Here is a 21,416-nt window from a genome sequence, read left to right as displayed (position 1 = left end):
CAGACCTTATTTCAGGCAATTTAGCAAAAACCCATTCAAAAAACCCATTCAATAGACTATACGGCTTTGGAACCGGAAGTCCTAAAATGCTAACTCGCTTCCGGGTTTTGCCTACAAAAATGCGTCATCCCTGAGGCACTCTATAGCCAATCAAAATACAGCCTTGACTCTACAAAAAAAAAACAAAAAAAAAACATTTGAATACAGATTCAATAGAAAACCGTGATTTTAAATTATAATATTTCACAATATTATTCTTTTTACTGAACCCCATCCAGCAGAATACAGACATGGAGAAATTAAGCAGGCCGGCCACAAACGCACACACTTCCTGATGCAAACTGAGGGAACGCAATAAATTTGCAATTTCAATCACAATACACAGCTTTATTTGTATGCTGAGATATTACTTTGGTCATGTCGCTATGGTTACTAATAAGTAAATAAGGACTTGACTGGGCATGGTTAAGATTAGAGACCACTACAGACAACGAGACACACTTTCTCCCCGTCTCACTTTATTAAAAACCTAGACAAGGAAGGTTATTCCAGGTATGCACTCTGCATGAAGGACATCAATTATGCCAACAAAGGCTCCCAAGCAAATGGTTCTCTCAAAACTGATTATATTTATCAGGAATCCATCTAAGATATGTTGATCATGATCTAATGGTCCATGAGGAATTTGTTGGCCTGTACGAAGTGTCTGTGACAACAGGAGAGAACCTGGCAAAGGTTCTGAAGGATGTATTTCTGTCATAACTTATCCATCACTGGGCTGAGAGGGCAGGCTTATGATGGTGCTGCGAACATGACAGGAAAGGGGCACAGGCCATCATCAAAAGAGAGTCAGCCACTTGCATTTTATGTCGACTGTGGTCTGCGCTGTGTGAATTTAATTCCTGTTATCCATGACTCTTTGCAGTGGGTTTATGAAGTGGGAGTGTTGCTTGGCCAATCTGGGAAAAGTCAGTTTTCCAGGATATTTCAAAGAGTGGATCCGTCAAAGCCATCAGACCTTTGTGTCCTACAAGGTGGACAGTGCGCACCTGTGCCATTCGTGCCGTCCTAAACCAGTATCAGCCGATGTTACTTGCTATAGAGAAAACGGCATGGGGTCATTGAGTCAGCTTGCAAATGGTTTGCTTGATAGATTTAAAAAAGGCAATGTTTTGCTTGGGCTTTCACTTGCCATAAAAGCAACAAGAGCTGGAGTGTCTCAATGCTTCTCTTCAGAGCCGAAGTCAGACAGTAGACAGAATGCTAGCAAATGTCAACTGTGTGAAGGACACAATTGCAAAAAAGAGGACCGGGGATGCATTCCAAAGTGTTTACAACAAAGCAACAGAATGTTAAACTCCCTAAATCTGTCTCCAATTGAAATGCCCCATGCTCAAAATCCTCCGAAACGCCTGTCTGGTCAGGGTTTAGCACATGTACTTATTTCCAAAGCAGACACCTTCAGAACAGAATTTTTCACGGTCCTGGATGTTGTCAATATGCAGTTTCAAGGAAGATTTGAACAAGAGGGTTTGTTTACGATCAGTACTCTTGAAAAGGTATCGTTGACAGGAGAGTCTGATGGAGGTCTGTTGGAACAACATACACAATTGCTCTGGGCTTCACTGAGAGTGCAAATAGCAATATTTAAAGTCAAAGTGTAATTATCAGTCAACTACTGAGACTGCAGGGACTCTTCAGAATATGATGCCAACTCTTTTACCAAGTGGAAACACTTTCAAGGTTGATCCTTGTTTCTTCAGCAGAGGCTGCAAGAAGCTTGAGCAGTTTATGAAGATTAAAAAGGCAAGAAAAAAAACTGGTATAACACTTGACATTCTGTCCCCCTCATTTTTGAAATTATGGCTATGCCCCTTGTAACCTCTGGCCTTTACCTTAGCAGAAGTTTCCTTTAGAGAGTTCAGTCTTGTGATCACTGTCTGCCCTCGATCCCACTCTCAGAGGCCACTTACAGGCTGGGATCCATCTGAGGAAGCTGACCACCATGCTGCAACATCTCACAGCAACAGGGAGTGATGTAGACCTTTAAATTGTGAGGTACAATATGGATCCCTGCTTGGCCTCTTTCAGAGAACGGGATGACATGTTGGATTATTGGGCCCATGTCTTTGAATCATCAATGTACCCATCATTAATCAAGGTCGTGAAGGGTGCTCTGTCCATAATCCACGGTCAATTGGTAGAGTCATCATTTCCACACATTTGATGCAATTCTACCTTCTAAGTAAAAGAGCCAATCGCGTATTGATAAAGTCATTGCGTCACTCCAGCTGCAGTTAGAAGCTCCGTTTCCCATAGAAACCTGCGACTCGCGCTTAGGACTGCACATGCGCAGTAGCTTCTCTAGCCTGAAAAATAAGCTTTTTTAACGCTATTTGAGCATAAGAAACAGCACTTATGGGACAGTTCATGTCAAAAGTTGTTGCTGATTTGAGTTCGCCAAGCAGTTTTTGAGATTTCAGGATTCCCACGTTCAAATAGATAGGACTTGGTCTTGGATGGCCGAAATAGCTGCCTGGAGGCATTGAAAATATGGCCACAGAGTGAACAGACTACCCTTGAAAAGGACTTTGGAGACATGCAGCAAAACAAAAGGAAGCAGACCCTTGAAATTCTGGTGGCTAAACCAGAGAAGTAGGGTTTTATTTACGAGATGGAGCTAAACACTGCAGGACAGTGGCCCTCCAAGAGCAGGTTTGAGCACCCCTGTTCTGGACACATTCTAGTTTTACAACCATAAAATAAAAAGTTCCTGTAACACAGGTTGTTTTTTACGCAACCTAAAAAAATTACATGTTGAAGCTATGATGATTCTGGGTCAGTGTGTTTCTTCTTGTGACTCTGAAGACCCCATTTAAAAGTGAATCTCTCACCGCAGATGGAGCAGCGGTAAGGTTTCTCTCCTGTATGCATTCGCTCATGGACCTTCATGGCACTTGAACGAGCAAAAGCCTTGTTACAATGTGAGCATTTAAAAGGCTTTTCTCCCGTATGAGTTCTCTGGTGTGTTTTTAAGTCACTGGCGTTCATAAAACCCCTCTCACAATCACTACAATGATACGGTCTTTCTCCAGTGTGAACTCTCTGATGAACTTTGAAATAAAATGGACTAGCAAAGCTCTTCCCACAGTAGGAGCACAGGTACGGTTTCTCTCCGGTGTGAATCCTCTCATGGATTTTCCGGTGAGTCGAATGATGAAAACGTTTCTCACAGTGTGAACACTTATATGGTTTATCATCAGTGTGTCTTTTTTGGTGTAACTTTAGAGAAGTTGAGTTTGTAAAGTTTTTCCCACATTCACTGCACTGATACGGCCTCTCATTAGTGTGCACGAGTAAATGGGTCTTCAGATGGGATACCTGTTTGAAGCTGTTCTCACAATGAGGGCACTGGTACGGGCTCTCACTGGAGTGTACAAGTAGATGGGTTTTCAGATTGGATCTCTGGTTGAAGCTCTTCTCACAGTGAGGGCACTGATACGGCCTCTCATTGCTGTGTATGAGTAGATGGCTCTTCAGATGGGGTCTCTGGTTGAAGCACTTCTCGCAGTGAGGGCACTGGTATGCCCTCGCATTGGTGTGTATGAGTACATGGCTCTTCAGATGGGATCCCTGGCTGAAGCTCTTCTCGCAATGAGGGCACTTGTACGGCTTTTCGCCCGTGTGGATTCTCTTATGACTTGAAAGATGTTGGTTGGTGCGGAAATACTTGTTACACACGTTGCATTGTAAAGTCTTTTTGCTGTGTGTGTTTATATGAGCTCTCATATTATAAGGAGTGGTGAAAAAATCCTTCCCACACTGTTCGCAGTGAAACTCCTTCTTCACGGTGTGCTCTTTTGAATGAAGTCTTCTCTCTTCTAAGGTCGGAAAGCTGAGGTCGCATATCTTGCAGGTGAAATCTTTCTGTTCTGTGTGTTTTCTCTCATGCCTCACTAAATTTTCCTGTTTGCTTAATGTTTTTCCACAGGACAATCTCTTCCTTGTCTGTCGCTGTTTGGATGTAGAGGCAGTTTCTCCATCAGAAGATGAACCAGCGTTGTCATCTGAAAGGAACAAAATGCACATGAAATATCAAAATTTTACTATAAATTCTATACCTGAATTTTGATCAGCAGAGCTCCTAACTAACATTGTGAGGGGGGGCTCAACCACACGTCAGTGGGAGTTAGTGTAAATAGCCTCTGCCAACAAGGTGGGCTACTGGCACTTGGCATAATGATTTTAAATAACACAACATAATTACCTATCCACAATGAATAACTGTACATGGCAAATTAAGTTGTATGGGCATGCCTCAACTAGCATAAATCGGTATTGAGATTTCAGAGAAAACTTTTTGAAATTTGTAATACAAACTGTCCATTAACCAGTCTGATATTCTCTAATGAGAGGAAATCCTGACTTTAAACAAATCACCATTTTAAAATTTAGGATGTTTGCATTGTAACAATGTACAAGCAGACTTTATAAAAAATGCTGACTCGTTAGGTAATGTTTTCTCAATAAAATCAGATGATTTCCTATTACGTCAATAGAAAGTGATTGAATACCAATATGGCAGCGCAGTGGCATGTCATGAGCAATCCAGTCATTTATAGATCAGAGGTAGCATCAGTGTCACATGATCAACACCGGCCCACAAAGTGAAACTGATCTGAGCTAACACTGCATCATCTATTATTGGTCCGAGCTGATAAACATTCCACCCACGTTTTGTTTGCCGTTTCTCATATGCAACAGAAATGGCAGCTCTTATCAGTTGTGTGAACTCTTAATGCTGCAAAATATGACCATTTGGTCAGTCTGGAGACCTGATCAGTTCAAATAAAATTGAAATTGTGATATCACAGTGATATTTCACATGTGTGCAGCTCACAATGTCATTCTCAGTGTCTCAGATTAGCAGAATTCAAATGCTGCTACACATGAATGTATGTCAGAACATACATAATATCTTTACAATAATAGTAAATCTGTTAAATCAGCATATCTGGTCATAAAAGTTTAAAAACATACCTGAAGGAACAAAGACATCATCATCATCATCCTGATCTTCATTATTCTGATATTGATCCTCCTCCTCCTCCTCATGTCTCTGCTGTTGTTCCTCTGCTGTGGTTTCTTCTCCTCTGCTCTCTATCAGGTTCCTGCAGTCCACCAGTTTGACGGAGCACATCTTCAGCGGCGTCTGCAGCATCTGCTGTTCTCCAGCGTTACAGTCAGAGGTTTGATCAGCGGATCCATGATCCTGAGCGTCAGTATAACACAGTAAAGTGAGGCTGAGCTCTGAGTCCTGTGTGTCTCTGGATCTCCAGACTGAATCCTGAGCTTCTGTCCCGTCAGTCACACACACTGAAACCTTCTCCAGATCCTGACAAACACAAATAAACAACCTGTTGATATTAGCCTCATTACTCAGCAGTTATCTCTAGTGGTTATATTGGAGATTAGATTAGCATATTTAGCTGCTGGTTTAATTTGAGATGTGCATAAGAAGTGAGAAGCTAACAAAACTTTGGTTTGATTGAGCTGAAGGATGAAATGAGCCGCTCAAACCTCTCTGTTGGGTTTGTCTCCTCTTTCTCTCAGCTTTGCCTCCAGTGACGCCACCTCTTTCTTCAGCTGACAGATTTCACTGATGAAATCCTCAATATCCAGCATGGACAGATCAGTTCCTACTGATTTACAGCAGATCACATCCATCTGCGCTTTCATGCTCAACATCTGAACACAAACACATCATGAGCAAAACTGAAGAGTAAAGAAAATAACTTTGGTAAAGTTGGTTTTATATTCGCACATTCTGACTTCTGATAAATTCAGGCTTTCCAATAAATGTGCAATAAATTAATGTTTGCGAATTTTAAGCAGCGACATTATATTGACAACCAACGATTGTCAACTTACAACATTTTTCACAGTCGATCAAAATAGGCAAGTATTGTTTTAATGGCATATTTACTTGTGAATGTCCACTGAATGTCCAATGTAGTGTGATTAACAAGACTATTGAATACGGATGTCCGAATGTGCGAATATAAAACCAACTTTACCCAAGTAAAATAACATCTTATTTTAGAGAATATACAGAAACATGTATTTCTGTTTAGGAGCTTTGTTTAGTTTCAATACCAACACAGAGGAGTAATATTATCAAATATTATGTGACATTATTATGTATAACTCATATTCAGATATTGTCAGATTTCTACTAATTTCTCCCAAAAAGCATCTAGCCCTGAAAATGAACCATCGTGTTAGCATAGAAACTATTGTTTACCACACAGATATCATGGTTAAAACATGTAGTACACGTGGACATTTGCTAGCTACTCTAGTAAAATCGTTGTTTTCATAAGGCATTTAAAGTGCCATTTCATGTCATTTGAAAGGAAAAAACACTTCCATTATTTTATAAGATGCATTAATTTGACCTTATTCACTCAAAGGTTCATTTTTCCAAACCCCTCCTTTGCGTGACGTTAATCTGCAGTGATTGGTCAGGTGACCCAGTCAGTTTTTTGTTTATGTTAGCGAACTTAGCCCACAGCTCGGTGGTAAACACCCAAACAATCATGGTAGCGCAAAAACGTATTGATAAACAACGTTGTACACCAACGTATTGCTCTTATACTAACTCCAAGTAATAACAACGACAAACATTTGACACAATGCTGCCCGGAGCGTACACAACACACAACTAAATACGTATTGTGATCTACAGAGAACAACAGCAACGATTATTAATCATACTTACAGGTTGTGATTCTTTGGAGGAAGAAGCTGGTTCAAATAAACTGGGTACTGATCCATCCTTCAATAACAACCGGCTTGCGAATCCCTCGTTGAACGCATTCAAGTTGAGGAAGCAGTCGTCAGTAAAATGACGGGAACACAGCACAAGGTTTGGGCTATACTGCTGTGGTGTCTTTGTAAAGATGAACTTTAACCACTGATTCTTCACATGCTCGTCCTTGGGCAGAGAAAAAAACGTGGCTTTACCATCACATCGTAGAGTACAGCGTCTTCTCGACATGATGCTATCCAGTATCTACAGGCATGAGCTGCAGTGTTTGAGGGGGTTCAAGTTTTCCCTGGTGTCTACACGCGCAATAAGTGGGCGGGCAATATGCTAATGTTTCGTCTTTTTTAGTGGTTCTACCGGGGGACTAATTAAGGTCACAGCGCCTTCTACAGTGCGTGGAGTAGAGGCTTCACCAAACCTAATTTCTCTTATTATATCATTTTTTTTTATTTCAGTGGCGTTGCCAAGAGATATCTTTACGTGATCATTAAATAAAGACGAATGATAAACGAATGTTAGTCAGTCAGCCGGTAAATCAAAATGACCGTTAATTTTTGAATCACGCGATTTCGCGGGTTTGGAAGACAGGAGAAAGCGCGAGCAGATATCAGAGGCGCGCAGTGATAATAGTACACGGTCCAGAATCTATTTGAAACAAATGCTTCTTCTCTCTTTCTGTTGATCTGTGAATCCTGAAATGAAAAGAAAAAAACACTTCATTAAGCAGCACAAGCATTTTCAACAGCGATATTAATAAGAAAGATTTCTTGAGCAGCAAATCAGCAGCATATGATTTCTGGGTCATGTGAGACTTAACAGCCAGGGGCGATTCTAGGCTCAGAGCTTTAGGGGTGCTGAACACCCAATGAGCCCCACTGCCACCACCCTCTTTTCACACAAAACAAAAATATGTCTGTTGAAAAATAACTTTATTACATTGATTCAACTAACTCCAAAATCCAGATTTTCCCCCCCTTTTTTTGAGACCTTTTCAGAACACCAGCTTAATTGTGAGAGTTCACACAGACAGCCCCCTGTAACAAACACAAAACCTTTTCCACTCAGCTGGTTTTCCTGACCGTTAACTCCATTTTTGTATCAACAGTCATAAGATTGGTTAGATTAGATTCAACTTTATTGTCATTGAACAAACAGGTACTTGGACAACAAAATGTAATTCATCTTCTGTAAATTCTTTACAAATGGCCATCTCTAACATATCTGGTTGCACGCCTGTCTGAACTTTCATAAACCAATATAAGTCATCAATAAATAATAAAAAATCAAGAGCAAAAAAAAAAAAAAAAAAATCTAGGAATGAATAACAATTCATTTAAAAAGCCACAGTGAGTGTTTTCACACATACTGGTGGTATACAGTGATATGTCGATTGTTTTCACTCTGGTCCAAATGCCAGGGCTTCATGTTTCCATGACGACTGACCAGAAAAGACGCACGTGACATCATGTTTACATGACTCCCGATTGTTAAAATGAGTAGCCTATCAAATTAACGATAAACTTTAACAACAGAGACACACGTACACACTACACAGGTACGCAGTTTATTTGTCACACTGCTGTTTTTGTTTCACGCTCTAGCAGTTAATAAACAGAACTGCATGCGTCTTGCGGTAACCGGCGCTACTTCTCTCCGTTTATGACTATGGACGAGTCACCCAGGTCCTGTGCTACTGCACAGCAGCGGCGATCCCGGGGCCTGTACCATGAAGCTGGATTAGCTGGCTAGCCAGGTAAGTTTCAGATTAGTTTGCGCCAATCCTGGGTTTTAGGTACCATGAAAGTAACTTGACTTTTAGCGGTGTTCATCGCCATGGTAACTTACGCTCCACGGCTAACCTGCTCCAGGGCAGGTTATGTTCTGGTTCAGAGATCAAACTGAAATTGGACCAATCAGATGTGAGCAAAGTGACACTGACACACCCAACACAATAAAGTCACTCCCCCAGTTTCTCTTCCTCCAAATTAAAGGTCATTATATAGTAAAAACAAATATTTAAAGGTGCCCTAGATTATGTTTTTAAAATATGTAATATAAGTCTAAGGTGTCCCCTGAATGTGTCTGTGAAGTTTCAGATCAAAATACCTTTAAAATATTTTATGCTGCGGCCCCTTTAAATCCCGTGGTCCATGCCCACAGAGCTCGCGCTTGCCTTGAACAGTGCCTTAACAAAGTTTACACAGCTAATATAACCCTCAAAATGGATCTTTACAAAGTGTTCGTCATGCATGCATGCGTCGGATTATGTAAGTATTGTATACTGTTATATTGTTTACTTCTGATTTTGAATGAGTTTGATAGTGCTCCGTGGCTAACGGCTAATGCTACACTGTTGGAGAGATTTATAAAGAATGAAGTTGTGTTTATGCATTATACAGACTGCAAGTGTTTAATAATGAAAATAGCGACGGCTTTTGTCTCCGTGAATACAGTAATAACCGATGGTAACTTTAACCACATTTAACAGTACATTAGCAACATGCTAACGAAACATTTAGAAAGACAGTTTACAAGTATCACTAAAAATATCATGTTATCATGGATCATGTCAGTTATTATTGCTCCATCTGCCATTTTTCGCTATTGTTCTTGCTTGCTTACCTAATCTGATGATTTGGTTGTGCACATCCAGACGTTAATACTGGCTGCCCTTGTCTAATGCCTTTTATAATGTTGGAAACGTGGGCTGGCATATGCAAATATTGGGGGCGTACACCCCGACTGTTACGTAACAGTCGGTGTTATGTTGAGATTCGCCTGTTCTTCGGAGGTCTTTTAAACAAATGAGATTTATATAAAAAGGAGGAAACAATGGAGTTTGAGACTCAGTGTATGTCATTTCCATGTACTGAACTCTTGTTATTCAACAATGCCAAGATAAATTCAATTTTTCATTCGAGGGCACCTTTAATGATGAAATTTTCTGGTTTTAATAATTACTTAGAATTATTTTATGATTTATATATGATTTGTATAATTATATGATCTATATTTTTATTAATCCATTACACACACGCAAGTTTAGTTTAACAGTTTTTACTTAGCATTTAGTTTAAAAGAAAATTAATATATATAGATCATATGTAATATAAATAAGCTGCAAGCTGTAAATATTCAACAGTATTCTTGACATTTATTCAACAGTGATCTGCCTGCATTGACACTATTCTTGAAGAGCTGCTGTGCAGCCAAATTATGTACCAGTTATCAATGTAAAGCTGCTTTGATACAATCTGCATTGTAAAAAGTGCTATATAAATAAAGGTGACTTGACTTGAAAATAAACTTTAAATATGACTACATGTGACCTTGTATGTTTGAGTCTCTATCGCTATATATTATCAACTATATAAACTAACTTAACAACTTTCACTTGCAATGATAGAGAAAGATCATTTCTTTTATTTGTCCTCTTTCACAGACAAGTATTTTCCATTAGTGTAAATGCGTTTAAATTCTTCATTTTCAGCAAAATAGTTTTGAATGGTGCTGGCTCTCTCGCGAGAAGTGAATCAGAGTTTATCTCTGCTGCAAGGCATGTGATTGGCTGTTCACCACCGATGTCACGGATTCATGTGCACGTGCTCCACAAACTCAGGATCAAAGCCTGAGTTGACAGAAAAAGTTGATGATCAGCATCATGGTACCAACAAAGCCAGATTGGAGTGGTTTGGTTTTGTCAACTCGAAACTAATCCTAAAACCCTGAGTTTGTTCATCTACCATCATGGTACAGCCCCCCGCTAGACTAAAATAGTCCGAAAATAAACACTTATTATAGGTGTACCATGGTGATTCAGAATACTGACTCCAGTACTCACCGATATGGTTTCGGAATCGGAACAACTCTAGGTAAAAGGAAAGAAGTGTGAGACACAGCTTTGGGGCAACTTAGTTGATTGACAACACTACATAGCGGGTTCTCACTCTGAGTGGGTTTCGCGCTGGATGACGGTCGTGCTGAACGGTGCAGGTACAGATGAGAAGTAGAAGAAGAGAAGAGGATGACACCATTTGCTAAGGGGGATGTTTTCATTTTCATCCTTAACACATACATTTTAAACCACAAACTACGGAGTATGTTTTGGACATTATTTAACCTTGTAAAAGACGAATAAAAACTTTAGAATAAAATTTCTTACTCCAAGTTTTAGGGGTGCTTGAATCACCCCTAAAAAGGGGCTAGCCTCGCCCATGGTAACAGCCAATCAAAATACAGCTTTGACTCGCTGAAAAAAATACTTTTGAATATTAATTCAATTAGAAAACTGTAAATTTAAATTGTAATAATCTATAATAATAATACTGTTTTTGCTGTTTTTACTGCACCCCCTCCAGCAGAAAACAGACACAGAGAAGTGAAGTAGGCCAGCCACATACGCAGAGAGAGTTAACATGTTAAACTTGAACTTTTTATTGCATTACACTGGGTTATTGTATACTGAGTTACTTTTGTCACTGTCACTATGGTTACAGGTGAATAAATACAGACTTGACTCCCATTGCTTGTTCATAAAGACAGCATTTGAGGTGCTACTATAAGCTGATTATACACATGGAAGTAGATTGACACCTCTAAGCAAATGCAATTGTCGATCCCAAAAACTGACAGCGTGACCTTAGAACATATCCATGTCTGGATCATTTCAGTTTTGTGTATCAAAGTGACTGAGGGAAAGAAGCCTCATTTCACACCATTATATTTTTTAGTTAGTATTAAATAGCCACTAAAAGAATTAGGACATGTCATTCTGTCAGTGTGATCAAATACCTCATAAACACACTTTAATCCAATATGCAGATCTGCACATTACAGCGAATTTAAAGTTGTCACAAAGAAATACAGATTTTCATTCAGAGGATTTATTTCTACACAGTAAATTATGTTCTAGAGCAGGGATGTTCAATCCTACTCCTGGAGAGCCAACATCCTGCACAATAAAGACCCTTGCTGTGTCTGAAATCGCCCCCTATACCCTCATCCACTATTCCCTACATTACCTCATAGTTCACTAAAAGGAGTGAATGAAAATGGACACATCCACTTTTGCATAGTTTGAACTTGCTGTTTATTAGTCATTTGAAACTTAGCAAACTGGCAGCTCTAGTGGTAATCAAAACTATTTATCTTGAACTCATGTCATGGAAACTATGTATGAATCTTAATTAAATAATTTAATAATCAATTTAAAAGAACATTGGAACAGTGGTTTGGAAAATGGATGGATGATTCATCTGCGCCATCTTCTGGATAGACACAGCAATTGTTTCAACGCGACCCTCACAATGCATTATGCGTATTCTATAGCCGCGAAGCGTACATCGGTTGTACAGTCGTTGTTGTGGTGCATTATGGGATTGAATGAGTGCACTCGAGAACATCCGCTATGGTTTTGGACACCACTACAAATGGCTGTCCCCTCAAAAGTGCCTATTTATGGGTATAGGGGGCATTTTCAGACACAGCTCTTGATACGCTGGTTCGGGTGTGTTTATTTATGGTTGGAGCAGGTTTGGACACCCCTGTTCTAGACACAATCTAGTTTTTGTTGTTTTACAACCATAAAATATAATTCCTGTAACATTGACAGTTGTTTATTGATTTACACAACCTAAGGATAATTACATGATGAAACTATGATGATTCTGGGTCAGTGTGTTTCTTCTTGTGACTCTGAAGACCCCATTTAAAAGAGAAACTCTCGCCGCAGATGGAGCAGCGGTAAGGTTTCTCTCCTGTATGCCATCGCTTATGGATCCTCAGGTCACTTAATCGAGTTAATGTCCTGTCACATTCTGAGCATTTATAAGGTTTTTCTCCTGTATGAGTCCTCTGATGTATTTTTAAGTCACTTAGCTTATAAAAACCCTTCCCATAATCACTACAGTGATACGGTCTTTCTCTAGTGTGAACTCTCTGATGAACTTTAAAAGGATATGGACTAGAAAAGCTCTTCCCGCAGTAGGAGCACAGGTACGGTTTCTCTCCAGTGTGAATCCTCTCATGGGTTTTTCGGTGAGTCGAATGTTTGAATCATTTCTCACAGTATGAACACTGATACGGTTTGAAATCAGTGTATTTTTTGGTGTATCTTCAGAGAAGTTGAGTCCTTAAAGGTGTTCCCACATTCACTGCACTGATACGGCCTCTCACTGGAGTGTACGAGTAGATGTTTCTTTAGAGCTGATCTGAGATTAAAGCTCTTCTCACAGTGAGTGCACTGGTACTGCCCCTTATTGGTGTGTTTGAGTAGATGGTTCTTCAGAAGGGATCCATTGTTGAAGCTCTTCTCGCAGTGAGGGCACTGGTGCAGCTTTTTCTCCCTGTGGTATCTCTTATGACATGAAAGATGTCCTTTGGTGCGGAAATATTTGTTGCACTCACTGCATTGGAAAGGTTTTCCGCTACTGTGTATCTTCTTATGATGTCTGAGACTAGAGGAGGAATTAAATTTCTCCCCACATTGACTACAATTAAACATTTTCTTCTTGTGCTCTTTTGAATGAAGTCTTCTCTCTTCTAAGGTAGGAAAGCTGATGTCGCATATCTTGCAGGTGAAATCTTTCTGTTCTGTGTTTTTTCTCTCATGCCTCACTAAATTTTCCTGTTTGCTGAATGTTTTTCCACAGGAGAAACTCTTCCTTGTCTGTCGCTGTTTGGATGTAGAGGCAGTTTCTCCATCAGAAGATGAACCAGCGTTGTCATCTGAAAGGAACAAAATGGGAATAAAATATCAAACTTTCTATAACGTCTAGAGCTGAACGATCAGTCAAAATAAAATTGAAATTGTGATATAGTGCAGTTATCAAACTGTAAAGGCTGTGATTTAAATAAATACAAAGTCTGATTTGCGGCACAGTGATATTTTACAGTCATGTAGCTTGTGATTTGTCGTTCTCAGTGTCTCAAACTGGCAGAATTCACAACAAATGCTGCTAAAAACATGAATTTAGGTCAGAACATACATGATATTTTTACAACTGAATAATAGTTCTGTTAATTCAGCATATCTGGTCATAAAAGGAAGAAACATACCTGAAAGAATGAAGTCATCATCATTTTGATCTTCATCCTCATCCTCCTCATTATAATCATCAATCCCATCATCCTCCTCCTCCTCATTTCTCTGTTGTTGTTCCTCTGCTGTGGTTTTTTCTCCTCTGCTCTCTATCAGGTTCCTGCAGTCCACCAGTTTGACGGAGCACATCTTCAGCGGCGTCTGCAGCATCTGCTGTTCTCCAGCGTTACAGTCAGAGGTTTGATCAGTGGATCCATGATCCTGAGCGTCAGTATAACAGAGAAAACTGAGGTTTAGCTCTGAATCCTGTGTGTCTCTGGATCTCCAGACTGAATCCTGAGCTTCTGTCCCATCAGTCACACACACTGAAACCTTCTCCAGATCCTGACAAACACAAATAAACAACCTGTTGATATTAGCCTCATTACTCAGCAGTTATCTCTAGTGGTTATATTGGTGATTAGATTAGCATATTTTGCTGCTGGTTTAATTTGAGATGTATATAAGAAGTGAGAAGCTAACAAAACTTTGGTTTGATTGAGCTGAAGGATGAAATGAGCCGCTCAAACCTCTCTGTTGGGTTTGTCTCCTCTTTCTCTCAGCTTTGCCTCCAGTGACGCCACCTCTTTCTTCAGCTGACAGATTTCACTGATGAAATCCTCAATATCCAGCATGGACAGATCAGTTCCTACTGATTTACAGCAGATCACATCCATCTGCGCTTTCATGCTCAACATCTGAACACAAACACTGGGTCGGTTTTGATATTGAACCACCACCACCACAGAGAACGAATATTATCAAATCTTATAATATATGATATCACAAGCATATATTCAGATATTAAACATATTTTCAGATTTCTACTTATTTTTTCCTCAAACATTAAGAACTTTAAAATGATCTAACATTGCAAATTAAGCACTGTGCTAGTATACTAACTACAAATATCAGGGTTAAAACAGACTGTAGTGAAACTATAGAACATTTGTTATGGTTATTGTAGCAAAACCAGTTATTTTTCATAAGGCAAGCAAGTGAGGAAAAGACTAATTTTAGATAATTAAAGCAAAGACAGAAAAATAACAACTACATGCACATAAAAAGCTAAAATATATATTAAACACTCACCGTCAGTGCTCTACAGTCCTTCTTTCTTCAGCGGTTTTACCGGTAGACTAAAGAGTATCACAGCGCCTCCTACAGTATTAGTGATGGAGTTAGAAGAGAAGACGGTCCGGCTGGTTAGCTTCATCAAACTTAATTTCTCTTATAAAATACCATTGTATTCCAATTGGGTTACCAAGAGACGGATATAATGTCATATCTTTACATAATTATTAAATAAAACATCGACAAACGAATGTTAGTCAGTCAGCCGGTAGCTAAATCGAAATGACAGTTAATTTTTGAATTACTCGAGTTCGCGGCTTTCTGAGGAAGACAGTAGAAAGCGCGCGCAGTCAATGACGATGTTTAAAATATTAATATCATTAAAAATATATAAATTGTGATTTTTGTATGCTTTTCATAAGCCTAACCCTGATTTAATACTTTTTAGCTATAAAGTGCTACAGAAAACGTTTTTATGTGGTTCCCAAAAATGTAAAAAAATTTTTTTTTTTTTTTTTTTTTTTTTTTTTTTAAGAAATTAATACTTTTTTTCAGCAATGATGCATTAACTTTACCAAAAATTACAGTATTGTCTTTCCACACTTCATTAAGCAGCACACTTTTAAACATTTTCAAGTGCAATACAGATTTCTTGAGCAGCAAATCAGCATATTAGAATGATTTCTGAAGGGTCATGTGACACTGAAGACTGGAGTATCAGCCAATCACAATACAGCATTGACTCACTTAAAAAAAAAATACATTTGAATATAGATTCAAATAGAAAACAGTGATTTAAAATGAGAAAAAATATTTCACAATTTTACTATTATTGCAGTTTTTACTGCACCCCGTCCAGCAGAACGTGAACATGAAGGAATGAAGCAGGCTGGCTACTAACGCACATGCTCCCTGAGACAAACGGAGAGATAACATGAAAAACTTGTATTATTAATTGCATTACACTGCTTTATAGTATGCTGAGATATTACTTTGGTCACTGTTGGTTACTGGCAAGTAAATACAGACTTGACTCCCGTTGCTTGTTCATACAGACAGTTCTCGAGGTGCTACTGTAAGTCAATTGTGAACAAGACTAAAAGATTCACACCTGTAAGTAAATGCAGTGTCAATCCCAAAAACTGACGTAGTGACCTTAGAAAATGTTACTGTACCTGTAGTGTATTATTGGATATTCATGTCTGGATTATTTCAGCTTTGTGTAACAAAGTAACTGAGGGAATAAGCCTCGTCATCATGTTTATCAGTAAGTATTAAATAACTGCCAAAAGAATTAGGCCTTGTCGTTTTGTTAGTGTGATCAAATACCTCATAAACACACACTTTAATCCAATATCAGACACTGATCTGCATATTACAGTGAATTTAAGGTTGTCACAAAGAAATACCGATTTTCATCCAGAAGATTTATTTCTACACAGTAAATGATGTTCTAGAGCTGGGGTGTCCAATCCTGCTCCTGGAGAGCCAACGTCCTGGGGTGCGTTTCCCAAAGCGAACTATGGTCGTAAGTTCCATTGTAACCAATAGAGTTCAATGGGACTTACGATCATAGTTGACTAACGATGCTTTCGTGAAATGCGCCCATGCACAGTTTTGCTTCAACACGCTTGCCTGGAACTTTCTAGTGAGAATAAAGACCTTTGCTGTGTCTGAAATCATCCCCTATACCCTCATTCACTATTCCCTACATTACTTCACTAATATAGTTCAAAAATGGCCCTCCGGTAGTAGATTTGGGCACCCCTGTTCTAGACACAATGTAGTTTTAGGTTTTTTACAACCATAAAATAGCATTCCAGTAACAATGAAGGGTGTGGGTTTTTTTTAGACAACCTAGAAATAATTGTTGAAGCTATGATGATTCTGGGTCAGTGTGTTTCTTCTGGTGACTCTGAAAAGCCCATTTAAAAGAGAAACTCTCGCCACATATGGAGCAGCGGTAAGGTTTCTCTCCTGTATGCCATCGCTTATGGATCCTCAGGTCACTTGATCGAGTGAAAGTCCTGTCACAATCTGAGCATTTATAAGGTTTTTCTCCTGTATGAGTCCTCTGATGTATTTTTAAGTCACTTAGCTTATAAAAACCCTTCCCACAATCACTACAGTGATACGGTCTTTCTCCAGTGTGAACTCTGAGATGAACTTTAAAAGAATATGGACTAGAAAAGCTCTTCCCACAGTAGGAGCACAGGTACGGTTTCTCTCCGGTGTGAATCCTCTCATGGGTTTTCCGGTGAGTTGAATGATGGAAACGTTTCTCACAGTGTGAACACTTATATGGTTTGAAATCAGAGTGTATTTTTTGGTGTAACTTCAGAGAAGTTGAGTTTGTAAAGTTTTTCCCACATTCACTGCACTGATACGGCCTCTCGTCGGTGTGTTTGAGTAGATGGTTCTTCAGAAGGGATACCTGGTTGAAGCTCTTCTCGCAGTGAGGGCACTGGTATGGTTTGAAATCAGAGTGTATTTTTTGGTGTGACTTGAGAGAAGTTGAGTTTGTAAAGGTTTTCCCACATTTACTGCACTGGTGTGACCTTTCATTGGTGTGAATGAGAAGATGTTTCTTCAGATGGGATCCCTGGTTGAAGCTCATCTCGCAGTGAGGGCACTGGTATGGCTTTTCACCCGTGTGGATTCTCTTATGCATTGAGAGATGTTGGTTGGTGCGGAAATACTTGTTACACACGTTGCATTGTAAAGTCTTTTCACTGTGTGTGTTTATATGAGCTCTCATATTATAAAGAGTGGTGAAAAGATCCTTCCCGCACTGTTCACAGCGAAACTCCTTCTTCACGGTGTGCTCCTTTGAATGAAGTTTCCTCTCTTCTAAGCTAGAAAAGCTGATGTTGCATATCTTGCACATGAAGGCTTTCTGTTTTTTGTTTTTAATCTCACGTCTCACTAAATTTTCCAGTTCGCTGAATCTTTTTCCACAGTCGGTCACTGTCCGTCGCTTTTTGGATGTAGTGGCAATTTCTCCATCGGAAGATGAACCAGCGTTGTCATCTTCTACAGCTAAACGATCAATCAAAATAAAACTGAAATTGTGATATGTTTTAGTGCCATTATCAAACTGTAAAGGCTGTGTTGTAAATAAATACAAAGCCTGATGTGCGGCACTGTGATGTTTTACAGGCGTGCAGCTCATGATATGTCGTTCTCAATGTCTCAAACTGGCAAAATTCACAATAGATGCTGCTTCACATGAATATAGGTCAGCACATACATAATGTTTTTACAATTGAATAATAATTATGTTAATTCAGGATATCTGATAATAAAACAAAGAAACATACCTGAAGGAACAAAGTCATCATCCTCCTCCTCCTCCTCGTGTCTCTGTTGTTGTTCCTCTGCTGTGTTTTTTTCTCCTCTGCTCTCTATCAGGTTCCTGCAGTCCACCAGTTTGACGGAGCACATCTTCAGCGGCGTCTGCAGCATCTGCTGTTCTCCAGCGTTACAGTCAGAGGTTTGATCAGCGGATCCATGATCCTGAGCGTCAGTATAACACAGTAAAGTGAGGCTGAGCTCTGAGTCCTGTGTGTCTCTGGATCTCCAGACTGAATCCTGAGCTTCTGTCCCATCAGTCACACACACTGAAACCTTCTCCAGATCCTGACAAACACAAATAAACAACAACCTGTTGATATTAGCCTCATTACTCAGCAGTTATCTCTAGTGGTTATATTGGTGATTAGATTCGCATATTTTGCTGCTGGTTTAATTTGAGATGTACATAAGAAGTGAGAAGCTAACAAAACTTTGGTTTGATTGAGCTGAAGGATGAAATGAGCCGCTCAAACCTCTCTGTTGGGTTTGTCTCCTCTTTCTCTCAGCTTTGCCTCCAGTGACGCCACCTCTTTCTTCAGCTGACAGATTTCACTGATGAAATCCTCAATATCCAGCATGGACAGATCAGTTCCTACTGATTTACAGCAGATCACGTCCATCTGCGCTTTCATGGTCAACATCTGAACACAAACACCTCATGAGCAAAACTAAAGAAAATAACACCTTATTTTGGAGAATATTTAGAATGTGTTTAGGAGTGTTTATGTTTAGTTTCAAAATTGAGCCAGCACAGAGCAAGAATATTATAAATAGATGATATTATACAAATATTACTAAATTCAGATATGATAGTCAGATTTCTAAAAGCATCTAGCATTAAAACTAACCATTGTGTTAGTATATATACTAACTATTGTTAACTACAATATCATGGTTAAAACATGGTCACTGTAGTAAGGACATTTGTTATTGTTACTATAGTAAAACCACGGTTATTTTTCATAAGGCGAGTAAGCGAGGAAAAGCTTGATTTAAGATTTTAAATAAATCACAGACAAAAACAAAAAACAACAACAAGAACATAAACAGCTAAAACACAAATAATGTAAAACATATTACCGTCTTGATCCAGTCTTCTTCCTTTCTTCAGTGGTTTTACCGGACCGGTAGACTAAAGAATGTAATAGCGCCTCCTATAGAACGAGAGATGGAGTTAGAAGAGAAGAAATGAAGCTGATGGGATTGAACATCACCAAACCTAATTTCTCTTATTAAAATATCACTGTATGGTAGTGGCGTTGCCAATAGATGAATATACTATCACGTAATAAAGACATCGATAAACGAATGTTAAGTCAGTCAGCCGGTAAATCGAAATGACCGTTAATTTTTGAATTTCGCGAGTTCGCGGCTTTCTATAGAAGACTAGCGCTTGCAGATATCAGAGCCGCACAGTGAAGAAAAAAACATAATCTTTTGTGTTTTCACAAACCCTGGTTTAATATTTTTAGCTTAAAAGGTTATTCGGTTCCCCCAAAAAATTAAACAAATAGAAAATTACACCGTTACGGAACGTTAATTTTGTTTGCTGGTAGGTTACAGCATGCTGTAATAATCAGCATATTTGTTTAATATGCTAGAATAGTAAATGTAGTGTTGAGATTAATTTGAAATAGTTTTCGTTATCTTACAAGGTGGCACAAATCACTGTTTTTTTCTTAGTGAACACTGCTAACTAAAATGAACATCTTCCAGTAGTCTATCATAGGTCTATATCTTAAAAAACAAACAAAAAAAAACCCAGCAATATTTATGTGAAATGTCATCACTGAGATGATCAATCTGTGCATTTGAGTTTATTATGTTTTATCATCCTCAGGGTGATTTTACTAGAATATATCGTTATCATGGAGTGTGTTCGCATATGACCACTTGATGGTGATATATTAACAGCTGAACATGATGCTGGTTGTGTTGGATTGTAAGGCTATTATAAAACTCAGCTGGACCCAAAAAGTTTTAAACACAGATATAAAAGAATCTAAACTTTGGACAGAAGCTAATCAGTTTGGAGATTTTGACTGACACATGAGAAATGACCAAAAATATTTGCCTCATATTGTTTCCGCTGGGTCACAGTAATAACAGTAATGTCTGGTCACTTCCTGCCCAAAGGTCATGCAACATATATTTATCTCTTTCTCTTTTGCTGTATCTTGTCTCCTCTTATGTGAGTGTCTCCGCCCACTGAACCACAAGCCCCGCCCCCTCAGAAATGAAATTGGCAGAGCTTTCTGCTGATATGTGCATTTATTTTTTTACTGCACACCATGAAATCATCGAAGGCCTTGCATTGATTATCTGATTTCCCCCCTCCTACAAAGACACACAAACAGAGAGACGCATGCCATCTGTTAAACTGCTGGAAAGGAAACATCTGCTCATCTCAAGTCCCGCCCACTCAGTTCTCTAAGAGAAATAAAGTCAGAGGAATAACAGCATGTGAGCCGCTTGTTTAACTTTTATTCTCTCTGTGCCTTTTAGCTTTTATACGACAAAGCTTTTAGTAACTTAAATATTTACTGCTTAAGTCCATTTAAAAACGGCCATTCTTCTCACAAACACACACACAGCTTTAAACAGTCACCTAAACTAGGACACTCTTAATAATTTTATTGATGTAGCCTATATATAAATCTAATAATACTAACCCAAATCTTGCCGCTAAAAGAATTTTACTTTTCAGGATTATTTGAGGAACAGAAAGTTCAAAAGAACAGCTTTTATTTTAAATAGAATCTTTTTGTAACATTATAAATGTCTTTACTGTCACTTTTTAAAATCAATTTAGAGAATCTTAGATGAATTGAGTTTGATTGACAAGCGATCTAACCAATCAGAATCCGCTGAATCCGCCATTTTGTCTGACAAAGCAGTCAGGAGTTAGAAGATTAACCTTGGTGGACTTAAACTTGCAAAATGGTGTGTATTGACGTCTTTCCATGTTTGAAACAACATTCCTTCTGATGTTCATTCATGTTTATTTGATGCTATAAATACATAAATAATAAATAATAATGCTATAAATATTACACAGTTTGAAAGCTGTGACTTTGTTTA

General features: G+C 38.8%; 2 protein-coding genes across 3 annotated transcripts; both read right to left on the bottom strand.

Moving 5' to 3' along the window:
* Positions 1-500: 500 nt before the first annotated feature.
* Positions 501-14,584, bottom strand: LOC125271529 (zinc finger protein 420-like). Its single transcript, XM_048195566.1, has 7 exons — positions 14,438-14,584; positions 13,886-14,252; positions 12,930-13,555; positions 6,782-7,075; positions 5,581-5,748; positions 5,041-5,395; positions 501-4,067 (listed from the first exon to the last, which is right to left on the bottom strand). The coding sequence occupies exons 1-7, from the start codon at positions 14,582-14,584 to the stop codon at positions 2,824-2,826; spliced, it is 3,201 nt and encodes a 1,066-aa protein (XP_048051523.1). The 3' UTR covers positions 501-2,823.
* Positions 14,585-16,288: 1,704 nt separating this feature from the next.
* On the bottom strand, positions 16,289-19,609 carry LOC125271115 (zinc finger protein OZF-like). 2 transcript variants are annotated; one of them, XM_048195095.1, is made up of 4 exons: positions 19,416-19,609; positions 18,809-18,976; positions 18,302-18,572; positions 16,289-18,020 (listed from the first exon to the last, which is right to left on the bottom strand). In XM_048195095.1, the coding sequence occupies exons 2-4, from the start codon at positions 18,974-18,976 to the stop codon at positions 16,858-16,860; spliced, it is 1,602 nt and encodes a 533-aa protein (XP_048051052.1). In that variant the 5' UTR covers positions 19,416-19,609; the 3' UTR covers positions 16,289-16,857. The 2 variants fall into 2 exon arrangements, with proteins under 2 accessions (XP_048051052.1, XP_048051051.1); XM_048195094.1 differs by having other exon boundaries at positions 18,302-18,620; positions 19,416-19,582.
* Between the last annotated feature and the right edge of the window lie 1,807 nt (positions 19,610-21,416).

This window comes from Megalobrama amblycephala, linkage group LG7, assembly GCF_018812025.1.
Source record: "Megalobrama amblycephala isolate DHTTF-2021 linkage group LG7, ASM1881202v1, whole genome shotgun sequence".
Classification (NCBI taxonomy): Eukaryota; Metazoa; Chordata; class Actinopteri; order Cypriniformes; family Xenocyprididae; genus Megalobrama; species Megalobrama amblycephala.
Note: the sequence above shows the minus strand (reverse complement) of the source record. Positions and strands in the feature narration are given on the sequence as shown.

What these genes read in the sequence shown, in the direction of transcription:
- LOC125271529 (XM_048195566.1), bottom strand. Translation starts at nt 14,584, where the DNA reads ATGGATGTGATCTGCTGTAAATCAGTAGGAACTGATCTGTCCATGCTG. An exon ending in GAGACAAACCCAACAGAGAG is followed by an intron (nt 5,396 to 5,580) that starts GTTTGAGCGGCT and finishes TGTGTTTGTCAG; the next exon opens with GATCTGGAGAAGGTTTCAGT. An exon ending in TGATGTCTTTGTTCCTTCAG is followed by an intron (nt 4,068 to 5,040) that starts GTATGTTTTTAA and finishes TGTTCCTTTCAG; the next exon opens with ATGACAACGCTGGTTCATCT.
- LOC125271115 (XM_048195094.1), bottom strand. Translation starts at nt 18,976, where the DNA reads ATGTTGACCATGAAAGCGCAGATGGACGTGATCTGCTGTAAATCAGTA. An exon ending in GAGACAAACCCAACAGAGAG is followed by an intron (nt 18,621 to 18,808) that starts GTTTGAGCGGCT and finishes TGTGTTTGTCAG; the next exon opens with GATCTGGAGAAGGTTTCAGT. An exon ending in TGATGACTTTGTTCCTTCAG is followed by an intron (nt 18,021 to 18,301) that starts GTATGTTTCTTT and finishes TTGATCGTTTAG; the next exon opens with CTGTAGAAGATGACAACGCT.